At 41.5% G+C, this 27727-nt stretch overlaps 1 protein-coding gene across 1 annotated transcript in view; it reads right to left on the bottom strand.

Moving 5' to 3' along the window:
• KIF26A (kinesin family member 26A) overlaps positions 1-27727 on the bottom strand; it is a 102830-nt gene that overhangs the window by 40382 nt on the left and 34721 nt on the right. Inside the window, exons 2-3 of the mRNA XM_009881366.1 lie at positions 25094-25594; positions 8592-8758 (exon numbers count right to left, since the gene is read on the bottom strand). Coding sequence (XP_009879668.1) covers positions 8592-8758; positions 25094-25594 — 668 coding nt within the window. The remainder of the gene's footprint in view (positions 1-8591; positions 8759-25093; positions 25595-27727) is intronic.

Below are 27727 nucleotides of genomic sequence, written 5' to 3'. Positions count from 1 at the left end.
TCTTTAACTGTCTCCTCCTTTTCATATTTCCTGCCAATCCAGTTGGCACCATGCTCCTTCCTTGCTTTATTTTGCCACCTCCAGCCTAGCCCAACCTGCTCCCACACAACCCCTGTGGCCTGTGCTATCCAGGTAAGACTTCTCCTTCCAAACATCTCCGTGATACTGATGCCTTGCATGATCTCGCCTTGGTTCATACTCTGATCCCAAACCCTCTATCTACATTGGGGGATTCATTTTCCCAGGCAGTGCCTCCTAAATGCCCAACACTGCTTCATCTGGTCACCACCACCCTCACTTTCTCAGCCAATTCCCTTCGAGGCACACTCAAGTCCTCACCATAGGCTCTACACCTTGGCTGACCATTCACTGCCTCCCCCCTCTAATGACATAGCCATATCCCAATCACAGATCTATTGGCCTTTGGAACATTTTTCATGCTTTCAGCAGTGTTCTAACTCATCAGTGACGATGTCCGAAACTCTGTCTTCCTTCTCCTCTCAGCTACTCTAGTTCAGCAAAGGGAGGAGGTAAATAAATTACAGCTCTGTGTCTCATCTCCGCTTGCCCCATCAGTCTCATAGTCATCACGGATGAGCTCTTCATAGCAGGGAGCCTGGCTTACCGTTTGCTGATAAAGCGCTGTGTAAATGTATGATGCAGTATTAGCAATGATGCCAGTAATGATGTTCTGCTCTTAAACATGCTGTCCTGAGAGTCATTTCTGTCTCCAAGAACAAAGCCTACTAAATTCAGGCTTATCTTCTAATTTATCCTCCTTATGGGCTAATGCGAAATGGGATATACCTAAAGTATACACGGGTTTGTTTGTCCTTAATTATAGGCAGTATTATGCTGCCACAGCAACTGGGAAATCTAAAGCTGCCCTAAGACGACACAAGATACTGCACAATGCTGCACACCCTGCCCTGTCTCCTGTTCACACATAGCGCCATGCTACGCACGGGTCATGTTTACTCTCTGGGGACAGCTAGCAACCACATTCCAGCAGCCACAGCATGGCACCAGCAAGACGAGGCAAGCCATCCGGTGGCACCCGCTCCGTCTCCATTTGCACATCCGCATGAGGGCTTTCCTGCTCCCTCCAGCTCCACGCAGAGGGCAAAGGGGGCTGGGAAGGCATCTCCTTCTCCAGCACCACGCAGTGGGGATGACCCTCTGCAGGGACCAGCCTGCTCCAACCCACTAGATTCAGAAGACAGATTCATTAAGGGGGAAAGGCCAATTATATAGCTGGCTCCCCCTGAAACAGCTGTATGCTCCACTTCATCTGCACATCTGTAGCTCTCCCCCGAGCCACAGATTGCTCAGCGACCCTTCCAGACCAGCTTGCAACAGTGATCAAATGGTAGCAAAAGAAATTGGGGCACTGCAGGGCATCTAACAAAGAGTGGTTGAGGCACCAAGTGGCTGTTCAGCTGCGTTAATGCCAGTGAGCCATGACATCCCTGAAAAGCCCCTCAGCTCCTGTGATATTGCTACAACACTGCGAAGTAGGGACAAACCATGCATGGGGTTTGGATATATCTGCCAGCAAAGCAGTCTTAATTGGGAAGAGCTGGTACCCCACTTCCCTCAGTAATTCATTCAAATTAATTTTCCCACATCACCTCAACATAGGATTTCTTGGGTTGAGCTTAATGAGCTTTAACAACTGACTCTGTTTCTTCCCTTGACCTGTCATTACCAAGAATTTACTACGGTTACCCGTAACTATAGCAAGTGCTTCTGTTTCAACCTCACAGACTAGCTTCACTACCACAGGTCAGCACAAAAAGGTCTAACTCAGGATCCAATGAGTCACACATTTTCTTCACCTTTTGGTGAACTACTACTTACTCATAACCCAGTTATCCACTTTATCTGTCAAAGAGATTTAAATTGTGCCAGCTCTGCACAAAGCCAGGATACCAGTGCATCACAGCAGGGTACAGGGCAAAAGTTTACAGCTATTAAATACAGAGAACTTGTGAACTACATTATGAGCTTAGCAGAAATATAATTCTTGCTTTTAACATGACAGAGAATGACAGGCTGAAGTGATTTAGCTAGAAACATCTTAAACATGGCAACTTTAAAAAAAAAAAAAAAGTATGTTTCATTTTTTTTGTGCTTTTTTTCCCCTGAATTAAATTCTGAAAGTACTGATAGTCATGGAATAATCAGGTTTAACAGGTTAGCAGTAATACATGCCTCAAGTGTTCCTAATACATCATAATCTTCTTTCACAGAATTTGCATCACTGTCAAACTGAACTACTGATTTTCGGTTGATGCTTTTAACATGTTTCTATGGTTACTTTCCAAGGTTGCATCACAGAAGCCTGAACAGCAGCTCAGAAAGACAAAAGGCATTTTGCATCCTTCACCATATTCAATAATTTATGAAAGTTAAGGCATCCTCATGGAAAAAAAAAAATCATAAAAGAATAGGTTCTGAGGTTATTGTCTCAGCAACAGTTTGAAGCACAATAAAATCAATATCTCTACAAAAGCCTTCAAGAACCAGACTATTTGACTAATGTTCCATATGGTACAAAATGCTAAAGAACACATACTAAGTTTAGATCTATATGCACAAGCCTATATGAACTGCATGAATGGATCTTAAAGCAGAATATGTAGACATCTAATTTGCTACTGTCAGCTTCATCTTTTATATCAGGCACTAGGCATTGTATCAGTATTTTACATCTAAAATTGCAAAAGTAAAACTGAAAAAAATGAACTGAAAATGGTAATGACAGCCTTTATTATTTCTATCATTTTTCATTCAAAGCCACACAGACTCTATCTGTCCCCGAAACGTTACAAATTTTGACTAGTCTAATGAAAGCTTGTACACAAAATATCTGAATTCTCTGCCTACCACTACACTAGATCAGAGTTTATTGGAACTAATTGAAGTGTCTGAGGCTTGGAACAAAAACACATTAGTCATTTAGTGGTTGTGCTAATATTGCTATGCCTTTCCTGCAGTTTCATTAGATACAGACTGCTTCAATACCCTAATCATATGCTCAGTCACAGCACAATCAGTACACAGAGTACTGACAAGCTGTCCCACCATGCCTAAAGCTGATAAGGTGTCTGCTCTATGAGTAACCTCAATTATTGACTATATTTTATGGTCAATCTAATGACCAAATGCTTATCAGTGAACCATCAGGTGCCTGTAATAGGATAGTGACCCTTAGTTTATATGTACCATTACTGCTCATTAGTGAATAATTAGATTCTCTAATCCACAACTCACAGGCATTAAAATATGATGGAATATCCTGAATCTGGAAAAAGACGACTATGCTTATTTTAACTCTTAAGATGTTCAATTACATTACTCAGAGATTATATGTTATATCTTGTTAAGAAAAGCTGCTTGCAAAAAGCATATCATGTGTAATGTTTAATGTCATGTCTAAATTGACACAGCTTCCCCAAACATGCAGGAATATGACGACAGTGGAAAGATAATGGGTGCGATTCACCACTGTGATTCTCCAGATTTATTAACTTAAATGGTTTTAATCTAGCAAAGCCCAGCAACACTGCAAATAATTTAGAAACCTGAAAACTACTGAGTGCATGGCGAGTGCTATGTTTGGAAGACTAATTCGTCAAACAAAAGCAGGCGGATGCAAGGGAAAGTAGCTGCAACTATACAGCTATTTCCCTGCTGCAAAGGGAGCAGTCCCATGGCAGCAAGTACAACCCTGTGACCAAACCAGTTTGAAAAGATGTGAAAATAACCCAACATCAAGCAAGATTAAAATTTAAGAAGAGAGGCTTAACACAGTTTGTCTTCTACTCAACATTGCCCAGGGTTGCTTGGTTTTATACATCATTATTTCTTCTAAACAGCTTTGGTTTCTCCTAGCTGCCCTGTCACTGCTCAAACCTTCCTTCCAGCTCGCCCTTGCGCATCCAGGCCAGACACCCACGATCTCACCGAAACACCGTACTCCCACCCAGCAGCACAGGCGGTGCCTGCCACCACTGTCACCAGCCACCAACAGGCGGAAATGTCACCTTAATGGTGGCGGCTTTGATTTCTCGGGGGTCCCTGATTCTCCTCCCGAGGGAGTGGTGGTTTCTTTTTTGGCAGACAGCCCATTAACCTCTTTGCAAGTGCATGCCCATTCTCCTCCTCCTCGCTGCCCTCCTCCTGCCTGTTCTTGGAAACATGATTTCCTCTCTTCCCCAGGTGTCCAGTTGACAAAAAGCCCAACAGCTTACACAACTTTATACCACAATAAGCCAATATTTACTTAGTTGCATGCATAGCCCAGAGAAGGGTCCTACAACTATCTCACATATTTTCACTCAATAATATAAAGTTTGTTCAGGTTCCTTATACATTAAAAAAAAAAAAAAAAAAAAAAAAAAACAACCTGGAAACGGGTATAAAGCAGGGAGCACTAAGCAAGGCACGGCTCATTCCACACCAAGCAACAAAGCCCAGCTGCATTCCTCTTAAATCTGAAGAATGCAAGATTAAACTTCTCCTCCTGCATTTTAAGGGTAAACTGGGAGCCTTTTCACTGCCACCCACGCCCATGAGCTGCACTTTTTGCTCCGGCTTTCTTATTTTGTCAGTGACCTACTGAGAAGCTGCATTTTCTGCTAAATCCTCTGGTCCTTCAGTAACATGACCATTGAGTAATGTCTGGGAATTTGCTTGTGTGACACAGTCAGATGTTAATCAAAGCTTTCCTCCTTCTATGACAGATCAGAGTGAGGAAAAAAGCTTAAAACTGATTTAATTTCTTAATACGCTTCTGTCTGCTGGCTCTAATATTTGGCTTTGATTTTGAATACTTAGCACTTCCACGCTAGACACTCTGCATTTCTAGGTAATGAATAAAATACTTTTTTTTTTTTTTGGAAAGCAGAACATAATTAAGCTTGAAGAAATTAAATATGACATTCAAATGAGAAAGAGCTTTGAATGAATATGTAGATTTGGGCTGCACATACGCTTAACAAAATGAATGCCTTCACTGCAAAGACTATCTTAAAGATACTCATTTTAACCATGGGTACCTCTTATCACCAGGTAAACGTTTTGCTGCAGCTCTTGGTTGTTACTTTCGAGGTGAGGACATGAATTCTCTGTACGGTCTTTTGAGTTTGTGACCTTACAAACGCAAAGCTATGACTCTCACCAAGAAACAAACTGGAGTGAAAAACAAATCAACCAACCAAAAAAAACCTGCACAAACCTCCTCCCTTCTCAGGCACAAGCAGGCCACAAGCAAGAGTCAAAGGGTGTTATTTCACCAAAGAGAGACTCTAGTTTTAATGTGAAGACGACATTTATTTGCTGCCAGGAAACCATGCCACAGCCCAAAAGCTAATTGTGCTAGGACCTGTACAAACACAGTTTATTCTGTTTCATGAGGAACAAGACTGGAATCCTTTATGCATGTGAAAAAAAAAAACCCTGTATCTAGTGTTGTTGCTGCTAAGGAAATCACAGATGCAGTTTCCACAAGCACCCTATGAAGGCTTTGTCTTCTGAAGTAACTAACCTTGCACCTTACACTGAATGTTAACGTACAGACATATTTTTGCCTAGCTATGGCATATTTTTGCCTATGGCTATTTCTATGCCAAAACAGCCCTTTTCCCACGCTTAAGTCCCAAACACAGCCCCTTTTACAAATGGGCTCTTGTAAAAAGATGAAGGTACTCAGTAGATTTGGTCAAAGAGAAGGCAATGATTCAGGAAAAAAAAAAAAAAAAGTGTGTGTAATTATCAACATATTCATTGCATTTATTCCCGCAGAGAACAAAGAACAAAATGTGCTGGGCTCTGCATAACACGAGTAACACACTTGCCCTGCTATGAAGTTCACAATTTAAGTGCCTGAGGAGAGAAACACGGTAAGGGAAGAATCAGCAAATCCAATGAATAGGGACTACAGCGTAACACTAGTGCCATGACTACTTTTTCGTCTTTAGGTGCTTGCTGAGAGAGGGTAAGCTGAAGAGAGAGACAAAGGACAGAGAAGTGGATGCTGCTGCAGAGGATTCAAGGCAGGGATGACCTTCTTTCTCAACATGCTTGAGGCTGAATGGTGCAAAAGGAAAGAGGAGACACGACTGGAAAGCAAAGACGCCTGATATCCCACCCATACTGAACAAAAACAGCCAACACAGTTGATATCCCAATACTTGTGGTCCCTGGATAAGCCACTTCCACCCCAGCTTCTGCTGGCATCTGTCTCACTTATCCTTGAAGATTTCCTCCTCTTCCTCTCCCCTCCTGCTGAGGGCTGCATGGCTTGAGGGTAGGAGGAAGTCTCAGCATGGGAACTTTGATCCGTAAGGTCCCTATACCAGGAAGAGTCAGAAGAGAAGAAGGACCAGCAGGAGAGGGACCCTCTCCTGAGGTTAATGACGATTGTGGTGGAGCAGCCTGGCCAGGACTATGCAATGGCATCCACCTGAGGACCTGCTCAACATACTTATGGTTGCCAGTGATCAATAATCAATCTCTCTCCCTCAGCCTTTGAGAGATTTTCAATTTGTATTTTTAATCACAGCCATATCTGAACTTGTTCCTTGAATGCTTGCTTTTAGGGAATGCAAGATTCTTAGACAGGCTCTGGAATACTGAGAAATTAATACTGAAATACATTAATCAGCAATGTGATGAAAGATCATGAAAATGCTACAAAACTGATTCAGATAACTGATGATTGTTAAAGGAAAAAATTTATTTCTCGCTTAAGTCTCTCTCTCCAACAACAACCACAAAAAAAGAAATGTAAGTGCTCTGTGAAAAAAAAATTGCAGCTAGCCCTGTTCTTAGGTTAAAAAAAAACTGAAGAGAATCAATTCTGAACAGAGGAAACATGGGTAGGGAATAAGCAATGTACTAATGGGTTTTAAAATGTTTTAGCTAGCACATAGCTGCTGCAGGTATAAAACTCTGATTCACTCAAGGCAAGACAGATTCATGAGAAGCAATTAGGGCCTGATCCAATGTACAATGATGTCATTTGCAGTTTTGCTGTTGACTTCAAGAATCTTTGAATCGAGCCAACGACAATCACTAGTTAGGATCTGTCGCTTTACAATAAAACCAGAACTGAGTTTTGCTGACCAGTGACAGAAACATCAGTGGGAGAAGAGATTTTGCATCTTATTTCAGATTATTAGGCACTGCTTTCTTTCTCTCAATTCCAAAGGTGGTTGTTTTTTTTATTTTCTGGATTCCCAAGTGAAAGTGACAGTCTTTACATTTGCTTATGACATACAGATTCACACTGAAATAAATCCAAAGTAGATTAAGCTAAATCAGACTGTTCATACCCACAATATGAAATACAGTAATGAAAGCTGTGCTGCTGTCCAGTCTAGGTACTTTGGAGATGATTCATCTGTCCTTATTTAGGTAACTAAACAAGAAAAGAGATGTCTGAGCTTTTCCCCTTACCTTTCCTCTCCGCTCCCACTGATTTCAGACACCTATCTTAAAATGAAACAAACCATCTTCTGTAGGCAACCATTTCTCTTTGTTGACTTTAAACCTGCAGCACTTAGCACAGACACAAAACACTAACTTACACACACTACTCCTGGGGCAGTCATTTCCCAACCTCTTGTGAACAGACAGACTGTGACATATAGGCATATAATGCTTAAGACTCATTGTACTACGTTCTTCTAAAGAAATAGGACGTGGGAAGTTTTGCTCCTTCTGAGGTCAGACTGTAACTTATAGTAAACATCATTTTTTTAATGGTGCAAAACATTTTAAAGCTCAAGGAAAAGGAAACAATACAATTACCATCATGATTACATGACAAGAAGGATCCTCACTCAGTGCATAAATTTGACTTTAATGCCATTCGCAGACATACGTTTTTCAATACTGTCTCAAAACATGTTCAGTTCTGAATTAAAAAAGGAGTTTGGAATGCAAGTACAAAGCCCTGAATTTTGTTGTTTTAAATACCATCTGCTTGACAGCGTATTGCATTTAATCAACATTGCTAATTACAACAAACATTTCACAAATAAAACTAACATATCATTTTTGTTATAAGACCCAAGATTGGGGAAAAAAAAGATTGTTCTGGGCTACCGCTAAAAAAAGAATGTCTGCAACTGTTTTAACGGTTGCTACCAACTATGGAAAGACTTTTATTTGGACACATTGGCCATGCTACTGAATAAAAGTTTAACTTTTTTTTTATTTAGATCTGAGTGGAAAAAAAAACTGTTACTTCAGCTTCTGCTCCAAGGAAACCTACAGAATAACAGACTTTTTACAGGTGTAAAAGGCCAGTAAGGACTAGACAAAGACCAACACACATTTTCTCCGGTTTTAGGCAATAGAGTTCCTGCTCAGGTCTCCAGAGAGAAATCATGGGTGTCATCATCACATCCTTGCTCCCCAGTGGCAGCGGAAAGCCACAGTCATGACCAGGTGACCAACTGCACCTCTCAGCAACCAGCACCAAATGCTACACCTTCTACCCATGGCAAAGACTCAACAGCATTTCACAACCATTTGAAGGCCCATGAGCAGTTACAGAAACCCGAAAGGTGAAAAACTACCTTATGAAGAACGAAGCTGCAGCTGAGGTACCCGCCGAGACCCCGGCTGGAGCAACCAGGCTCTGGGAGGCTGCTGAACTGCCTGCTCCCGTGGGGTCCGAGTTGTTCTGCCCTGAGCTGATCTGAACATTGGGACCATCCCGGCCACTCTCCAGTGCTGTTTCTGCCTGAAAAAAAAAAAAAAAAAAAAAAGAACATACATACAGGTTAATACATTTGCTGAATGGCTGTGACAGGAAAAAATCTCATGCAGCACTTCCAAAGAGTGTCTTTGCAAGGGCAAAGATGAAGAGGAGAGAGAAAGCTGGACGAGAGTGCCGTAGTAGGTCCTGCAACAGAGAAGGTAAAAACCATGACCGCAGCAGACGAGCAGAATAACACAGAGACCTTTTGTGATGGGTAATGCACAGTTAAATAGTTTGACAGGCATGAAGAAATGGAAAACGATAAGCAGAACCCTTTTGTTTTACAGTGTTATTTGGAAGCTGGCAGAACTGTTTATCTGGTTCAGTTATAACTGTCAGGAATTATTTCTCAGTGCCACATCATCTACAAGACCTATCTGTTTAAGAGGAACTAACCAAACAGTCACATTTGTAACATGTTTCCACATGAATAACCCCAAGAACTAAATAAAAAAAAATTGATTTTTTAAAACATATATACAGCCCTGCTTTTCAGCATTATTTATCTTAGCAGCACAAGTGCACGGCATTTTTTTCTCCTGCAAACCGTTCCAGTGGAAGAACGGGAGTGACTGGAGATGCCTCTTCTCCAGCATAATGAATCGGCGCTATCTGAGACAGAGTTTGAAGGGGGCGGGGGGGGTGGGATTGCTTTTGGATTTTGCCAAAATATCAGACATCTGTATTGTGAGATTGTGTCATGACGATATCTTCATGCTTAGGCCACCAAGTCTTTCAGTAGCAAGTTCAATTAAGCCCCATCAGTCAAATGCTCATTGACAGTGCTGGGCAGGCCTCCTTTTCGGAAGAACCTGCTCTATGTCTAGGAGAACTGAAGATTTAATTAAAGACGACACCACAATAAATATTTGTCAAAAAGAGTTAATTGCTTCATGTATGATAATATATGATGTTTCTGTCATCTGAAATACTACTCTGACATTTCCAACTAATTAGCTAAAATAAATTCCAGAAAAGGAGACAGCCTTGTAATGAAGCACAAACGCAATTAAGCACTTCCTGGGATGCCACCAAATTTTAAATTTTGTGCTACCATAGATCATGTTTTACAACTTTAGGTATGCAGACATGGTAATAGGGCCTTCCCAGTTACGTACACACCCTCAATTTTCTCATACACTGACAACCCAAACAGAGTTTTTCTCATGAGAACTGAGGCAATCAGTTATTAGGTATCAAACAAAAGAAAACTCTGCCAGACAAGCAGTGCTGGACTAGTCCATGAAAGGCCGTCTGGAGTTTCATCTGGACTCATTCCCAAAGGTTGAGTGCCGAATTCCCAGTTCCCAGCAAAATCAACAAGAAGAAAGTGAACCCAGCTCTTTTGAAGGTCTGTTCTTTAAAGATTAATACTATTATCAGTATTGCGGAGTGGCCGACTAATGCTTTACCGTAGACTGCTACACAAAAAAGTACTTTTCTAGAGCTCACCTAAGAGAGCTGAGGCTGAGACACAGAATATTCACACAGATTAACTTTATTCTAGCAAAGGTACTCGCACTAGAAGCCTAACTGGAAACTTTGAATAACCCTCTGCAAAACTCTTCACTCTATAATACAGAAGTCTCAGGAGATTTAGTGATGAAGGCAAAAAGGCAGTGACCAAGCACTGCTAGCAATAAATACCAGCACAAAAAAAATGGTATGCCAGCAATATAAGCAGGTCCTTGAGCATTAACAAATTGAAGCAAAAAATGTGTGATCTTGACCTATACCATCCATGGAAAGTATATGGCATGGGGAAAACAATGCAGACTGGGAAAGATCCAAACATGACATCTGAACTTCCGCATTATGTGAACTGATACAAAGCACTAATAATAAGCGGCGCTTACTATGGACTTAGCAATTTACAGACTAAGAAACCTACACCAGAAACTCTGGAGCCGGTACACAGGGCTCACAAATTGGCACGCCAAGGGGCTGCCCAGCACAGAGGCCAGTGGCATGATGGCCAGCAAGAGAAGGAAACCCTACCAGCAACCACTGGCAGGCTAACATTAGTGTTTGAATACTCACATATGTTCTGCCAGGAAAACAACCATAACCCTCCGTCACATGCGCTGTTGTCTCAGACTCAAAATTACAGGGTCAGGATGAATTCCCAAGACATATTTTTCCATTCAATTTCAACAGGGGCTATGTTAGACAAGTCTTTGAAACAAAGAAAATCACACATTTAAGCAAAATATTGAAAAAAGAAGGCAGAAGCAGCAACCTGTTTCTAATCACTCGTACCTCAACTAACGCATAGTCTAAATGACAGCATAATCTAAAGCTCAAGATGAAATCTGTAGAGTTAGCATGAAACTCCAGTGAATTTTACAGCGAAGTATAACAGATTTGTAAGAACTGACTGGAATCTGTTAACCAGACAGGGTTTTGTTTCTTTGTGAATACTCTGTTCATCTTCTGAGAGGTCAATTCCCATAAAAGCTATTCAAATTTAACGAAAACATGAGCAATGTATAAAATGCATGCTTTTTTCATCACTTCTTTATTTCTACAAGAACTTAGAAACCTACATTTCTAAAAGAGACCAATGATTGTGGACATAGCATCTAGCTTGAAATATCCAAATCAAACCTGGCATTTCAGATAGCAGATGGTTATGATACTTTCTAAACCAACATATCTATGTTGGATGTCTGTAAATTGCCATCCCCGCTTTTGAAAACCGAAACTGTAATTTCTGGGTAAATTTGGAAGTTTTATTCTCAGTTCTGTGCATGTGTGAAAGAATGAATGGAAGCCAAGGAGAAGGCATTGATTCTTGTAAAGGGGGAAAAAGTGAAGACAGACATGCAAGATAAAATTATCAGAAGACTAGTGCAGAACACAACCTGTATCTTTTTCATTAAGTCTTCAATTACCCAATTACCATTCTTAAACACAGAGGTAACACCAGTTTTGCTGCATGGTGAGAAGCTGAAAAAAGCACAAAACAAGTTCTTCCAAGTTTAGGATTCATGTCAAGGACTACTTGCACCACCCAAAGTGCAAGCATTTTCCAGCACAACCGTGTTCAGCTCTCCCTGAGCGCGCTACATCTCTCAGCTGATGAGGAGGGCTCAGGTATGAGGAAATTTGTCAGGTCTGAGCCATTTGTCTTGAGGCAGGAAAACTAAAGACAAGTAAAGGGACTCTCCTGGGCACTCCAGTTTGTCACACCAAGGTTTTGGCTTGTGTTGCTTACAGCTGCTGAAGGGGCAGGAATAAGATAAGGGGGCTTTGCTTTTGAACTAAGTACTTCATGCATCTCCCTCATCTCAACCCATGCTCTTCTGGGGACTGCGTATGGAAAATATCTAGAGGGATGGGAGCAACTTTGCATGACTTTTTTAAGCACACAAGTCTGCACAGGGAGAAGACTCCAGTCTGCAGCTGAGAGGGAACTGTGCTTCACCATTTACTAAATTTTCATAAATCATTAATGATCAAACACAGAAATCACAACCTTATCACTATAAAGTGTTACTGACTGCACTGAATATTTAAAGTGTCATAAGCCTCCACATCCAGAGATTAATGTTTGTTTTAATTTTCTAAGAAAAGGTTTGGGGGACAAAACGCATTAACCCTCTGGAAACCAGCTAATCCTCAAAGGAAGGATTTCCAGAACTGCTCTAAAGGACACCTTCCCTCTTCCCCTTCCCAAAGCCACATGAATATTGGTACCAGTAAGAGCACAGCAAGGACAACGCTTGAAAATGTCACACCAGGTGTTTTGCGTGTGCAAGAATGACCGATGTCTCAGTGCTTCATATCAGTGCCTGTGTCATGGACAGGAGAGTTTCGGTACCAGGTCTTAGCACCCATCCTGAGGACGTGGGAGCAGAGCTAGACATGCTACATTTTGGCTGGCAGCATCCACACATGCAGCTGCGGTTCGCAGGGCCACAACAAGCAGTGACAGCATGAGGTGTTCCCAGTTCGGGTGGCTGAAGGCTGGGGGAGAGGGCAGGAAGAGACGGAGGGGATTTGATAACCTCGAGCTGTGGAGGTATGCTGGGCACAGCAGGGGCATCCCCTGCCCCATCCTCAATTCCCAGCACACAGGTTCTCTGCCGTCACCAGACGGCAGGAAACATCTGCACAGGTTTAAACAAGTCAGACAAGTCCAAAATTACACTGTAGAGAAGTTGGCCATAGATTAAATTTCCAGGTACGCAGTACGCTGCCAGACCATTACCATCTAAAGGACAATTACAACCGTAACAAGCTCTTTACATGTTTGAAGTGCAAAGCCAAAAACTAAGCCATAATGTTTCCAGTTTCCTGAATATTTCCATTCTCTGGACATCGACCTTTGTCCAGGGATCCAAAAAAGCCAAGTTAGGTGCTGTCACTTTGTAACTCATGCAAAATATATGCCTGGTGACAGGCAAGAAAAACATGGGAATATAAAAATCTAGAGAAAAATAGATCAATCCCGGGATTGCACTGCAATGGTAAAAGAAAACCAGAAGGCTGGATAGAGCTGTAACAGAAAGTAATCAGATATGATGTCTAAATATAAGTATCAAGCACAGATTCACAGAAGAGGGAATGAAGAAAATTACAAAAGCATCAACAAGTCTGATACACATCTGTGTAATCAGAGTCAGACCTCAATAACATTTACTTTATTTCAAAAAATTGGCCCCATAATGAAAGCATTCAGCAGAGCTTCAACAGCGAATTGCAGGTGAAGCTCTAGCAAGATCAAGCCTGAGTCTTTACTGCGGTGCTTTTTTGTTTTGTTTTTAAGTTGGTTTTATCCCCCTTCTGACTACCAGGCAGGGATACAGAATTTTGAGTATTTGCTTTAACTTGCTATATTCCTCTTTCAGAGTGGAACGTCACAGCCAATTAAATTGTAAAAACTGCTTGATCTAATGATTTTGCAGTATATTAAATCTACTGTTTGTATATGATAAAACAATAGTTTTCCCCCTAAATGACTCACACTAAGACTCTTACGACCTACTACCGCTAACTGGAACAAATGTGACGTAAATCTCTATCTGGATAATGCTCATACTATAAACCCTCCCTTCCCGTAAGCGTGGATAAGTCCTGCATACATCTTCTATGTGAAATGTCTCCTCCTCACACTGCCTAGCTTTATGTAAAGTTAAGTGTGCAGTATACGCCAGGTTCAAGTGAAACGCGTTCTGGATAAACTTTTTACTGCCTTTTGACAATGTTTCTGCCAGGGCTCATTATAAAATAACTAGGGCGTTTTATAACTACAATAGACTACTGTAGTCATTTTATAACCTGCAGCTGCAACGGAGTAACAAGAATGCCTGAACCTGTAGTTTCAGATTTTTATGTGCATCTCGTGTTCAGTGTGAATCAAATGCAGAGCATAATATCCCTTCCCCCAAAATAGGTTTTCAGCTACAAGAGCTGCTAATGCCTGGCTTATCATTGATCTCTGAAGATGAGGCAGAAGGAGAAAAATCCCAGAGAAGTAGAATTAAATAGAAATAGGAGGCTCGTCTGCCGCCACAGACTGGAAAGTAATACCAGTGATCCAAAGACAACCTCATGGCCCTTGCTTTTTGGATTAGTATACGGATTACTAAAACAGGTTAAGGGTTTGGATCTTCACCACCAAAAAGCACTGGCAGTCCGTGCTTCATGCACAGAAAAGACCTCATCCTTCAATTGCAGGGCACATGCACCCAGCAGCGTCCAGGCCTGATGCCTTTGGCAGAACAAGGAAGGAGAAGAGGCAACTTATTCCCTTCTGACCAGGGAATCCTGATCTCGCCTTCACCCAAGATCTCTCCTGAATCATGCTCCTTGCTCCCTGAGAAATTTATTAGGAGGCAGCAAGAGATGCTTTTTTACTTCCCCTCTTCACAGCTGACTACCAGTCAAACTTCACCCTCCTATCCGCACGTGTAAACCCACCACTTGGAAAGTCAGGAGGACATGAAAAAGGGCTATCAAGAAGAACAGAGATTCTGGGGCACATAAGCACTCTCAAATTGGGACTTTTCACATGCAGTGGATTTAAAACAGCCAGACTAGAGGAACTGTTTCTTCTAACGCCTCCAGGCAAGCATCAGAAAGTGTTGCCCAGAGCTTTCCCTGATGACATGTATTGCAATACTTACAGCCTCCAAAGCCAAAAAATATAGCTGTATACTGCTCAGGGTGTTTCAATTTACCATTGTGGTCAAAATTAAAAATGAACTGTTTATTCAAGTGGACAAATATACAGTTGAATCTCTGCTTTTTGTCAGAGGCTGATATGAGCAAGCAAAGGAATTCATTAACAAGCTCATAATAATGCAAATTTCTGTCAGCTTAGGATTGGGTTTCCTACAAGAAGACAAATGCTTTTCCATTAGGACTGACTTCCACAGGCCAGATGCGTCTCTAACAGCAGCGAAACACAGGACATGTACAGAGCTTTGAATGGGGAGAGCTTGTGTCGCCTCCCTGACTCCGCAACAAAATTTCTCAATGATTTTAGGCAACTCAACCAAAATCTCGCTGTGCTTTGATTACTCTCTATTCAGCAAAATGGAATGAGCGTGTTCCCAAGAATTACAGGTCTTACAATTTTATTATAATCATTATATTGTTATAATGATTGACATAAAATGTCACCAAATAAAGCAAAGGTGGACAGAGACTGTCATACCTAATTTCTATTTCAATCATGCTTGAACTGGTTATACATTAGATGTAACTACTTTAAAGAGAACATCCCTTGGGACCAATTTGCCTGACAGCTACCACACGCAAAGCACCCATTGACTAGTATGTTGCTTGAAGAGAAACAAGTCCTCGTTATATGAATGGAAAACTGGGTCTTTAGTACACCCAAATCAAGAGAACAAGGTTCAGTTACAGGCAAGCTCATGAAGCAGCATTAAGTTCACAAACATGAGGGCAGCTCTGACTATATGATCATTGTTGAAGGACACCAAGCTTCCAGATTAGGGATAGAGCTGCACAGATGATGTTCTTTTTGGCTTGTGGCTGTTCCCTGCTGACCTGCTGTTTACTCCCCACACAGAAACCATGTAACCCAGATGCACAGTCATGACTCACCATGACTGCAGTGAGATCTCCAAGTCTGCAGATGTCCCAAAGCTCTTTGAAGTGGCCAAATGCCATGCCAGTGATGAGGAACTCCAGGAGAACTTCCCAAATGTGAGCGGGCAAAGCAGCATTAGGTGAGATTTGACATAGATAAGAGCATGTTTTTAGGCAAAAATCATCTAAACGACACCTAAACGATGCTGAACTCAAAACTAGCAGTTACAACTCAGAAGATCTAAAGGTCATTGACAGTTCCTCTGAAATCACTTCAAGATGTAGCAGCAGCCAAAAAAAAAAAAAAAACCACATCAAACAAACAAAACATCAAACAAATTTTGGACATCACAAGGCAGGGCACTGAGAACAAGAAGGAGGAGGTCCACATACTGAGTACCTGGTGCAGTCCTAGTCCTGCATCTCAAGACAGCAGTAGTGGAGTAAGGGAAGTGACAGAGCCAAGCAAGTAAATGGTCCAGAGGATGGAGCAGCTGCCTTAGAAGGAGAGATGAAAGATGCTGGGACTCGAGTTTGTAGAGGGGAAGTCTGAAGGGGATCTGACTGAGATTTGCGAAGTCATGGAGATGGTGCTTAAGCTGAAAGAAAGAGAGTACTTCTTTGCACTGGGATCATGAACCTGTGGAACCTGCTGCCACAGGAGGCTGTGGAGACAGAGTGTCAGCAGGGTCAGAGAGGGATTAGATAAATTCCCGGAGAGCGGGTCCAGAAACAGATACTAAAGGGAACAGACAGGGATGTGTCCCTGTGTTTGATGGGGAGTATGCGCAGACTGCAGAAAGCAGATAGGCCTCTCCCTAAACACCATTTCCAGCTCTGCTGCTGGAAACAGCCCTAGGCTAGATGGGGTGCAGCTCAGACCCAGTAGGATATTTCTTATCTTCTTATCATTCCCATACAATCTTTTCACTAGAGTCTTTCTTAGCTTAAGTAGTAAGAGGAGGTTGTGCTATTCCCATAGGCCCCCACGTGTACTTCAGAGTCACCAAAAGAGGTTGGTGAGACTCAAGGACATGTCTACACAGCTACTCTGCATAGACCAACTAAACCCAGACCCTTCCCAAGCCAGGCATCACAAGGGCCACTCTCCCCTTTTTCATCCTTCCACTGCCATCTGTCCCCCTACAACAGCCAACTGCCTTGCCCAACTTTACCGCCTTCACTGTTGAGAAGCAGAAGGGGGAGGTTCTGAATGGCAGATTCATTATCTCTACCTAACACCAAAAGCACAGCAACTGACTCCTGCCTATGGCACCTTTCAAATGCTTCCTTCAACTAAGCTATAAGAAAAGAATAAAATCGTCCAATTTTGAGATAGTGGCAGCTATGCAAACCCAGAGGAGTTAATTCATAAGCACTTGGGCACCAAACAAAAGTAATAATAATAATAGGTCACTCTGGAAAATGCCTAACCGCAACATCAGTTTGTATAACAATTTATATGGACTCACTTGCCTAGAAGAGTTTCACGCTTCAATCTTACAAGTACTACTTTCAGATTCAAAGCAAACCTCTAATTATTGATCCTTCGTTACACTGGGAAATTACCTCATCGTAGTTTTAAAGTTCTATTTATAAGTCTAATAATCTCATCATTGATTACGGTGACTGTATTCTAATTATAAATCCATTATCTCCTCAACAATGAAATAAAATCAATAATGCACGTAAATGGGAAAAAAGGAATTTAAATGCATACATTAATGTCATTTCAAGTAGCACTATTTTATGCACCATCTCTAACAAAACTGTGTCACATCATTAGCAATAATGTGAAAAATCTTTTTCAATTAACAGAGCTGATTTGATGCTATGTTCAGTAAAGTGGCAATCCATTCCATTAAATACACACATATGAAATGCTTGAAACATCTATGAACTCTATCTATACATCATAAATTCTCTCCCAAGTGCTGCAACAGAAAAGTAGATACATTTTCTATTGATGCTTTTTAAACCTTCTTTCTGAAGCTACCACCCAGGGCATTTCAGTGATTCCAGTTGCAAGTAACAAAGAGCATCAATATTTGCCACATGCTCAGCCGCTCATGCCACAAAAGCATGGGAGATGCTTTCGGCAACACTCACACAGTGCACAGCTTGACTACCTGGAATCCCACGACCTCAACATGCCATCACTGCAGTATACAGCCTATGGAGCAAATGTTACAGTCAAGGCGCTTTCCAAAAAATGTACGATGTCCAATCCTAATTTATGCAAGCAGAACAACTGATCAATCCACACTTGCATCCAGCCGTGCAAATCAGTTCCTTCCATGCAGTACACAGAGACCACTGCAAAGGACTTTCTCTCCACCAGCCTGCACACAACCAAGGTCTGAACTCAGCCTGAATTTATCAGGTTTCTCTGCTGCGTTAAATTCTGAAGCCAAAGTGCATTATTCAGTTGCAGCCCGCCCTTAACAACCAGTGTAGCCAGTGCAGAGCAATGGGAGCCTCATAAAAGCATTTCTACACCAGCAATATAGTGTCTTTCTCAAATGTTGCATGACACTTCTGAGTCCCAGCCAAAAAGCATGAGCCTTTCGTGTAAGGCAATTTCTAATGTTGGGGTGGCGTGGGATGCATTGATTAACAATCAGTTCACTGGCAAGTTCATAGTGGAGCACATGCACAGTACAAATGGACCAGCAGGAAGAAAAAGAAGCTGAAAGTGAATTGAGTGAACAGAAAAGGCCATCCCAAAGAAACTAGTTAAAAAGCGAGAGTCGAAAATTTAAATATTTGGGGTAAAAAAAGGAGAGGATTTTTTATCTTAGTGTAGCTTATGATACAACTTGCTGGATGAGAGAACGACCTGTGGGCCAAAGGTAAATCCTGTGGGTTATCATTTGCACATAGTCTCTAAAGTCTGCTTGTCTTCAATCTACTCCTGATGAGTTCAGGTGAAGTCTGGGCCAACATTCTTTATTACTGCTTGTTGACTTCAATTGTCAACAAAGGCGAGTATAGACTTGTTTCCCTGTGAGAGCTGTACTAACAACTGCTTAGCCTAGAGGGGTGAAGGATCAAAAGAACTGTTTTCAGGTGGTAATTTGAGCCACAAGAGGGTCTGAGTCCTGAGAATAGTTACCCTGTCCCACACTGTAAAACCGATAGTATGGCACAAGTGTCAAATACACAATATAAAGAGATGCCATCCACACCCTCACCTAAGAAAACGCTCATTCCCGTCTGGTAGCCAATACCCTTTCTGTCAACTCTCTAACATTTTTTCCTAAGTCACTCTAATAGCTGGAGATACTTTAAAAAATAACCTCATTTTCACCTTTACCATCCTACACTGGGGGCAATCGAGAAAAAAAAGCACGAAGACCTTGGCAACTACACAAAACAGAGGGCTACATTTTTAGCTGTGTGTTCAAGGCTGAATTTCCAACCCATACCTTCTAAGCTGTTGGGCCACCAGGCTGCTGGGGCAGGGTCTCGCTGACTCTGAATGCAAGGCACCAGTAGCAGCATCATCCCCCCACATCACACCCCTCCCTCTCCATTTGCCGAGGCAGCAGAGTGCAATGCAAGGTGATACTGCCCAGCTGAGACACAACCATGACAGAAAAAGTTTTTTCCATGAAGGCTATAAACCAGGTTAATATGAGAAAAGCATTTAGTGACTTGGATCAAAACGTTTCCTTCTGCTGTTTAGACTTGTTATGAAGAGTGACCAACACTAGCTCTGAAGATTAATTTTTTTTGCCACCCCCTTTCCTTTATATACTTCCTCTACAAAAGCAGTAGCACCAACAGCACTAAAGCTAAAGGGAAAACAGAAAAGCCTCTATGCAACCCCAGCCCCACCACCTGTCTGGGGTTTGTTATTGACTTCTACAGAGCCAAGATGTTATACTGAGAGTCTGAGAACTGTCCAAAGCTCAAAGTCATTCAGATGTCTCACAGACAAGATTTATGGTCAAAGCACTATATTTTAATTGTTTCGTTACAAAATATATTTCACGCATTGTATTAACAAAAGGTCACTGAGAAAGCTATCAAGAAGGATTTTAAAAATTAATTTAAAAATCCATTTGGTATGACATTTATCAAAGTAAAAAAGTAAATGCTGGAAAGTAAATCTTGTCATTCTTCTGTTTTCCACAGTCAGCTTTTTATTGCATCTTCTAAGCAAATGTAAGTCATCCTTACTATAAACAAACAAAGAGGATTTAAGGAAAGTCAACAGAGGCTGAACTACCCTCAGATGAATCCATCTGGTTTACATTAGGCTAAGCAGGAGACTTATTCCTAAGAACTACAGGAAAGCTTGAATTGTGACTAAAATAACTTTCAGAGATTTTTCACATAAAACAAATGGACATAACTCCTTTAACTTTCAAGTACATGCATCCATTTACATATGCTACGGGTGAACCCTCCCCCTCTGAACCTCACTGAATCAGGCCAGAAGGGCAATGAAGCTGGTGAGGGGTCTGGAGCACAAGTCTTGTGCTCCAGAGCACAAGAGGAGCGGCTTGTGAGGAGCGGCTGAGGGAACTGGAGTCATTCAGCCTGCAGAAAAGGAGGCTGCGGGGACACCTTATCACTCCCTACAACTACCTGAAAGGAGGTTGTAGCAAGGTGGGGGTCAGTCTCTTCTCCCAAGTAACAAGTGATAGGACGAGGAAACAGTCTCAAGTTACGCCAGGGGAGGTTTAGATTGGATATTAGGAAAAATTTCTTCACCAAAAGGTTTATCAAGCATTGGAACAGGCTGCCCTGGGAAGTGGAGGAATCACCATCCCTGGAGGTATTTAAAAGATGGGTAGAAGTAGTGCTGAGGGACACGGTTTAGTGGTGGTTTTGGCAGTGCTAGGTTAATGGTTGGACTCGATGATCTTAAAAGTCCCTTCCAACCTAGACAATTCTATGATAAACTTACACCTAACTTTAAATTTGTGAATACTCTCATGGACATACCTTGGTCTACTGATAAATTTACAATTTCATATGCACACGCTTTAAAAGTTTTACTTAAGTCACTCTGAATTTTCCAGTGCTCCAACTTTTCTGATTTCCTAATGATACTTTTTTTAAAAAAAAAATATTTTTAAAGCAACTTAGAAACTGATAAAGATTCAAGGAGCCACAATATTTTGCCTTATAGCCAGTACCATTCATGTATATACAAATTAGAAATATAGCGTGGCAAGGATTTCATTTTGCATAAGATGAAAGAAAAAGCTATTTGCAAAACAAGCTCTATTTCACTGTGATGTCTTTATAGCACACGGCATGGCTACTTTACCGCTTTTATGCAGTACATAACACTGCATACTAATAACACAGCGAGCTGAAAGCATACAGTAAGACCTCTTTTTTCCACAATACATGCAGATACTTCTAATAGGTGTACGAGGTATTTGCAGTGGTTTTAATTTTCTACCTCTCAGTCAGATTCCAACACATCTAGGAAGCCTAAACTGCCCTTGCTCCTCTGCATCTGTGTTAAACTGAGTGGCAATGCTGGGCACCACTAACATGTTCTAACAGTGTTTTTTCATTTGAATAGTAACCTTATATTCACTTGTCAGGTCTAGAATGAAAAACATCAATATAAAACTATTTATTAATTAAAGTTTTCAGTCACCCACCACAAATCAGCCGTCTTACCCAGCACTATACCAGTTCCCTCCCCTCCACAGCGCTCGCTGTCTGGTCAGACTACTTATCACTGCTACTGATGATTATTTTTCGTAATTTTTCACAACAGGCCACATGGGTAAAGCAGCTGATTACAGCTTCACCTTTTGCACCTCAGTGGCAATCCCAGTCTTCCCCTCCCCAGATCCTTAATTACTGTTCCTCTTCATAGCTCCCAAAGCCCACGGTTATTATTTTGGTTTGAGCAGCACCCACGCTATGCTTCAAAGACACATTCCTGTTCAAAAAAATTTATAATCTATATAATGGATTTTCACACTTGAACTCCAAACATGTATTAAAAATTTACGATGTCCTGCACTTCTGACCCCCAACATTCAGCCCAGAAGTGTTTTCACAACCATAAGTGACATTACAAGGTAATACATGCGAATTTGGGGAGGGAGATGAGAAGAGCACAAATCAAGTCTTTTTTTTTTTTTTTCTTCCCACAGACAATTCTGCTACCACCACTATTAAAACTAATCATAAATAAAAAACATTGAACCCAGAGAAATGTTTGTAGGTACGAGGTGTCCGGAGGTTTGGCAGCCACACGCTGGGATGTATTTTCACCCTTGCAAGGCACTGGCACATGGCACCACCCGAGCAAGAGTTTGCTCCACATCACCCACCAAGGCTCTGCGACAGGCGTCTTCAGCAGAAAAGGCAAACCAAGACAGACATCCAAGAGATGAGAAGCACAACGCACCTCTTGGAGGTGCCTGTTGCTCTCCCACAACTATAAAGGAAGCCTCAGTAATTAGCTTAGAATAAACACCTGTCTTTTTGGCAGCTAAAAATAGTTGAGACAAAAGCCAGCCTTTACCTATGTCTTCTTGTCTAGAAAACTAATCACGTTCACTTTGGATGGAGCACCAAGTTAAATCACTGGGATGTAAAGCACTTGGGTAACAGTTTCCTACCAGGGAGTTCAGCACTTGTTTCAAGAACAACCTTTTGGTAAGAAAACAAGGCAAAATTAGAGATTCCGAGTGAAATGGGGCTATTTATGGAGTAGTCAAAATAACTCATATCACTACTGAGAATGTAAACTCTCAGGGGAAGGAACCATCTTTTTCTTCTGCATTTGTGTGGTATCCTGCCTAGATGGGGGCTGTCAACTCCAAGATGCAGTCACATTACACATAATAAATAATGCATTCAATGCTGTCTTTTCTACCTCAATTCTTTTTGCTCCAAAATTCCTCTAGCCACCCCAGCTTCACCCCACAAGAAGATGGGAAAAGTTACTAAAGACAGACATCTCCAAAAAGCATGTATACCCACAGCTCTCTCCTGGGTTAATCTTAAACCTAAACCCTGTCTCCAACTTCAGGAAAGAATAGCCAAAATAAAAAAATAACTAAACAAATCAAGAAGACTTTTCTAATGGGAAAGGAAGTTCAGACTTGACAATGAATAGAAATCGGGGAATCCCCATCTTTGCAAAATTGTAAGATGAGGCGAGATGAGCATTGGACAAGAATGTCCTGCAGTGGATGCTGTCCAAGGCAAGGGCTAGACTATCCAGTTCCTGAAATGCCTCCAATCCCATTTCCTCCGACACCTGTGATTCCTCTGGGGAAAAGTGTAGGGGAAGCACTTTCTGCCTCACCCACCCAAATAGCTTCATCAGACACAAGGCTCTTAATAATACAAAAGGCAGTAGGAGAATTCATACAGACACAGAAAGCACAATCTGGGCAGAGAAACGCAACAGAGTCATTTGGAGTTAAATTAATTTAAAAAAAAAAAAATTAAAAAAAAAAAAGAAAGAAAGGAAACAACCGAAGCCTAGCTTCTCTCCAAAAACTGCTTCTAAATCTAAACTGTCTTTGCAGATGACTGGATTACATCCAAGCTGCCTCCAACACTCACAGTCTAACAGTGTTTGTCCTTTCATTAAAGGTCACTGTTTTCCAGGCTACTGAGTTTCTTTGCACATTTCTAGATCACACTTAAGCTCTGTTGCATTATACACATTTTTCCTTCACAGGGGTTAAATGAGGCAACTTAGTTTTATCTTAGAACAATGCAGTGGTTAGGGAAAACCACATCTATCAGTCAGCACGGTTAAGCAGGAAGAAATCTGGAGCTGGCTGTTAGTGAATTATTTACGACAAGAATAAGGTCAGACAAGGAATGAGAAGAGAAATGGAAATACTTTGGCTTCCAAAGACTGCAGGCTTCTTAACCCTCTAGCTTTCCCATTTTTTTCTACATTTCTGTGATATACACAGAATTTAAAAGATAATTAAAAGGTAACTTCCTATGCCTTACATTGTCAAAACTGATCCCTAATGCATGGACAGCAGCATTTCAGAGAAAAGCACTCACAGCAGTAGTTCCTCATAAACTATGAAGAGCTGAATGCACCATTTGTTTCCCTTTTCTCAAGGTAAAATCATCAGAGGGAGATCTGACATCAGTGAAGATTCACTGGATTTAAATGGGGACCCCTCAGAAGTGGGATGTGTGTCCATTCACAAATTTCCATATGAGAGAGAAGCATGGAAGGGAGGAATCACGTCTCCGAGCTTTTTCTGGAAGGAAACACAACAGCCACCCTGTGAAAGTAATGTTATACAGCAGGACTCTCAAATATTTCTCTCTGATGATCTTGGAGCTCAACCAGCTGAAGCTACCAAGCAATATTAGGTAGTCTTTATATACAACCGCACATAAGGCATTACGTTAAATTTAAAGCCACCTAGCACCAACATACCTGGTCTTGTGAGATCTGCTACAACATCTTTAAGTGAAAACCATGACTTCTGTGCATACACATTTCATCATCACTCACATTCCTCTGCTCACTACTATACAAAAACGGTTTAGCAATAAATCTTAGTCAAAATCAGTCACTAAATCCTTCTTCTTAGCACGGTTCCATAGATAGTTACGAATCTGTAATGAACTTGCTTTTAATGGTAATGTGCAGCTCTATAAAGCATCTTCATTTCCCACAAGAGTTCTTAAAATATATGCAGAATACAGGACATCGACATCAATGCTTAAAATCCAAGTGCAATGACATTTACAGCCATGTGGCTCTGAAGCAACCTTCTGAACACCCTCCTTTACAGCAAACTGTTCTGCAGCGCATCTAACCTGAAGATTAATGCTCTCCATCACAGTCTACCAACAGCATCTGCTGAACTGAAACACAGCCTTAGAAGTTCAGTGCTAGACTTGAGGGTCAAATTAATCTTTGAGATAATCCCACGAAGCTCCCAGAGTTTCATGTGTAACAAACTTGGTCTTTTATGTTTTTCTAAAGGGGTCACCAGGTATGTGACAGCCAAATAACATCACCTGCATATGTGAAGCTAAAATAGGTGCAAAAACATCTGGGGAAAGGACCTCACCATCCGAGATAAGAAAGCAAATTCCTTGTGACATCTGACAGAACATTGTTCAAAGCTCTTTTTCAGCTCTTGAAACATGGTTTAGAACACCATTAGCTGATCCCCACTAAGATAAATATGTATACATCTCAGATTTTGTCTTTATCTCTCTGTATATCCACACACATGTAAACAAAACTCAAGGATCTGAATTATCTCTACTTACTAGACAAGCCTGAGGCAGGAAGCTGTTCACTCTGGAGATACTCCACATGCCCTCGAGGTACTGCTGAGCTTGGATGGTGACCGAGCTGAGAGCACCGCTGAGACCGCTGGGGGCCACCGTGACTTGAACGCTGGAGTTCGGAAAACTGCCTGCGCCTTGAGACCATCCAAGTCCCTTCTTCCGCTCTGCCCCAGAGAAGAGATTCGGCGACTTTCCAGGCTGCCTGCCCACCTGCCCAGCAATGAGCGGCAGGTCTCTCTGGGAAGAGACCGTGACCATCCTGGGTACCATGCTGGTCACTGCCCCGGTGCCGGGCGGGAGGTCAGGCATTTCTGGGTAGCTGGCTTGATTGAGAGTGTGCATCATCTGAATGGCTTCCTGCTTCAGCTGATTCAAGTGAGTGGCACAAGTTTCGCATCTGCTCTCTCCTTCATTCCTGTTTTTCTGCAAATAGTCAGGCACTTGAAGCTTGTCAAAAATTAAAGCTGATAATCGTGGGTCCTAAAAAAAAAGGGGGGGGGGGGCAGAAAAAACATAGTGAGTTAAAACAATGCAGAAAGAGAAAAGGGAAGAAAAAGACAGAAGTTCTCTCTGACTTGCTCCCCACCCATGGAAGTACTTTAAATCTATTCTGGTAACTCTCAGCCTTTTTTTCCCCCCAAAATACCTTAAAAGAATCACAGGTCACAGCGGACTAATAAACCATAAGTGAATTCATTTGTATTAGATCCAGCATGAAAATTATCATCAGAATTAAACAGTGGAGCTGTGGTGTACTTGATAACTATTCATTCTTCTAATTAACTCTCCTTTGGAGACATCTAATGTGCCCATGTTTTCCATGCTCAGGAACAATGTTAGTTGAGATGCTGAACCTACAAATATCACAATGTGTTTCAAAGGCATACCACCACCTTAAACCTAGGAAAATTAGACTTTAAAGTATTTTTAAAAATTAACACGTGACCTGGTAAATGTTTTGTTGTCCTCACCCTCAGAAATGATTAATCAAGTGGCATAAAAAACAGTTTATATGGTGCTGCCCACAGCTGGCTCCTCTGCTAGCGAGGACCGTTATTTCTGATCTTTGCAACCCAGATGGTCGCAATATTCCCTTACGCTACAGCTGCTTTGATGAGAAATAGATTTGAGCCTACAGCCATGTGTGAAGGTGTGACAATGTGCACACTAAGAAGCTGATTTAAAAGCAACACCTATTTTGTTTCCACAGAGCAATTTTCCCTCTCCTCCCCCTCGCTAGTTAGTTTAAAGGCTGCCCAGACATTTTAAAACCCAGCTCTGTGTTTCCAGTTCAGAGATAGAGTTACCTATCTCCTGAAACACACAAACACCTTCCCATCCCAAGGCTGCTACCGTAAAGATTACTCAAGAGATTAAACCCAGCCCTGCTGTAAACCTGCTAGCAAGAGTAATGCCATGCAGTAAAACTGACCCAACTTCACACACTCTCGTTGAGCTCTCTAAACAATTAAGGTTTTAATGAAATCGCAGCACAGCCAAAGGTTTATTTGTATAATTATTTCAAGTGAAAATATTTAATTTGCTTGTTAATAATGAGGGCACACAAAGCTAGTAAGTTAGCCATCCAACATATGCTAGGGGTATCCCCAGATCAGTACTCATTTTTAAAAATGTATTACTTTATGCCAAGCTGCAATTGCTCTCCAGGAAATGAATGTCCTGTTAGAAAACTAACTAATTCTGGTTTTAATTACAACACACATCAATAAAAGTCTTTTAAGAAGTCTTGGCACTGGTACTTTGGCTTTCCTCATTATTCTCTTTCAACTGCACTATTTCCCTTTTCTCTGAATTCACAAAGTCCTAAAACGCTGACTAACTTCTGCAGCAGTAGCCCAGAATTTATCTCCTTTTCAGCTGCTGGACTACTCCTGCAATAGTTTTTAATCTATCTCACATTACACAGTACGATGTTGATAGGAACCATTGTAAGCCTATCTAGCATCACGTCATTCCACAGCCAAAAGCCATTAACCAAAGTTGCTTTTTCCACCATAATCTAAATCATTGTTTATTTACTGACTTGGGGAAAAAAAAAAAAAGGGGGGGGGAGGGGAATGCATCATTACTGCGATTATTGATAATGTTGTCATTGTTTTTAGGCCGTGAGAAGACAAAAGAGTCTTGAACAGAGTATTCAGTCTGCCCAGGAGACTGACAAAACCCTCCGCTTAATCCAAGAGTCAAAACGAGGGGGGGGGGGGGGGGGTAAGGACAGCTACTCCTGCTGCTGACTTAACAATAAATTGCATTCACATTAGTGAACCAGTTTACAAAATCAAGTGAAAGACGCTGTTTCATTTTTGTCTCTTTTCTCTTTACTGAGGTTTAGATCCTGGTAAAAATGCCTTTGAAGTCGCACCATTTGCTTACCCTCATGAGCAAGAAAATTCTTTGCCTCCAAACCTCCCAGAAGACCATAATACTAAATTAACAGATATTAGTCAGAAAAAAAAAGTAATTAATATTTTAGAAACTTTTTTCCAACCCTTCAGCAGAAAGTGCTGTTGGTTAGACTTAAAAAATAAAGGCAGTGCTGCGAGCACTATTAAGCCTTAAGCAAAACAAAGGCCACGCAGTCTATCTCCCAAG

Source organism: Charadrius vociferus, unplaced genomic scaffold (assembly GCF_000708025.1).
Source record: "Charadrius vociferus isolate BGI_N301 unplaced genomic scaffold, ASM70802v2 scaffold763, whole genome shotgun sequence".
Taxonomy (NCBI): domain Eukaryota; kingdom Metazoa; phylum Chordata; class Aves; order Charadriiformes; family Charadriidae; genus Charadrius; species Charadrius vociferus.
The sequence above is the reverse complement of the archived record's forward strand: the minus strand, read 5'-3'. Positions and strand labels throughout refer to the sequence as shown.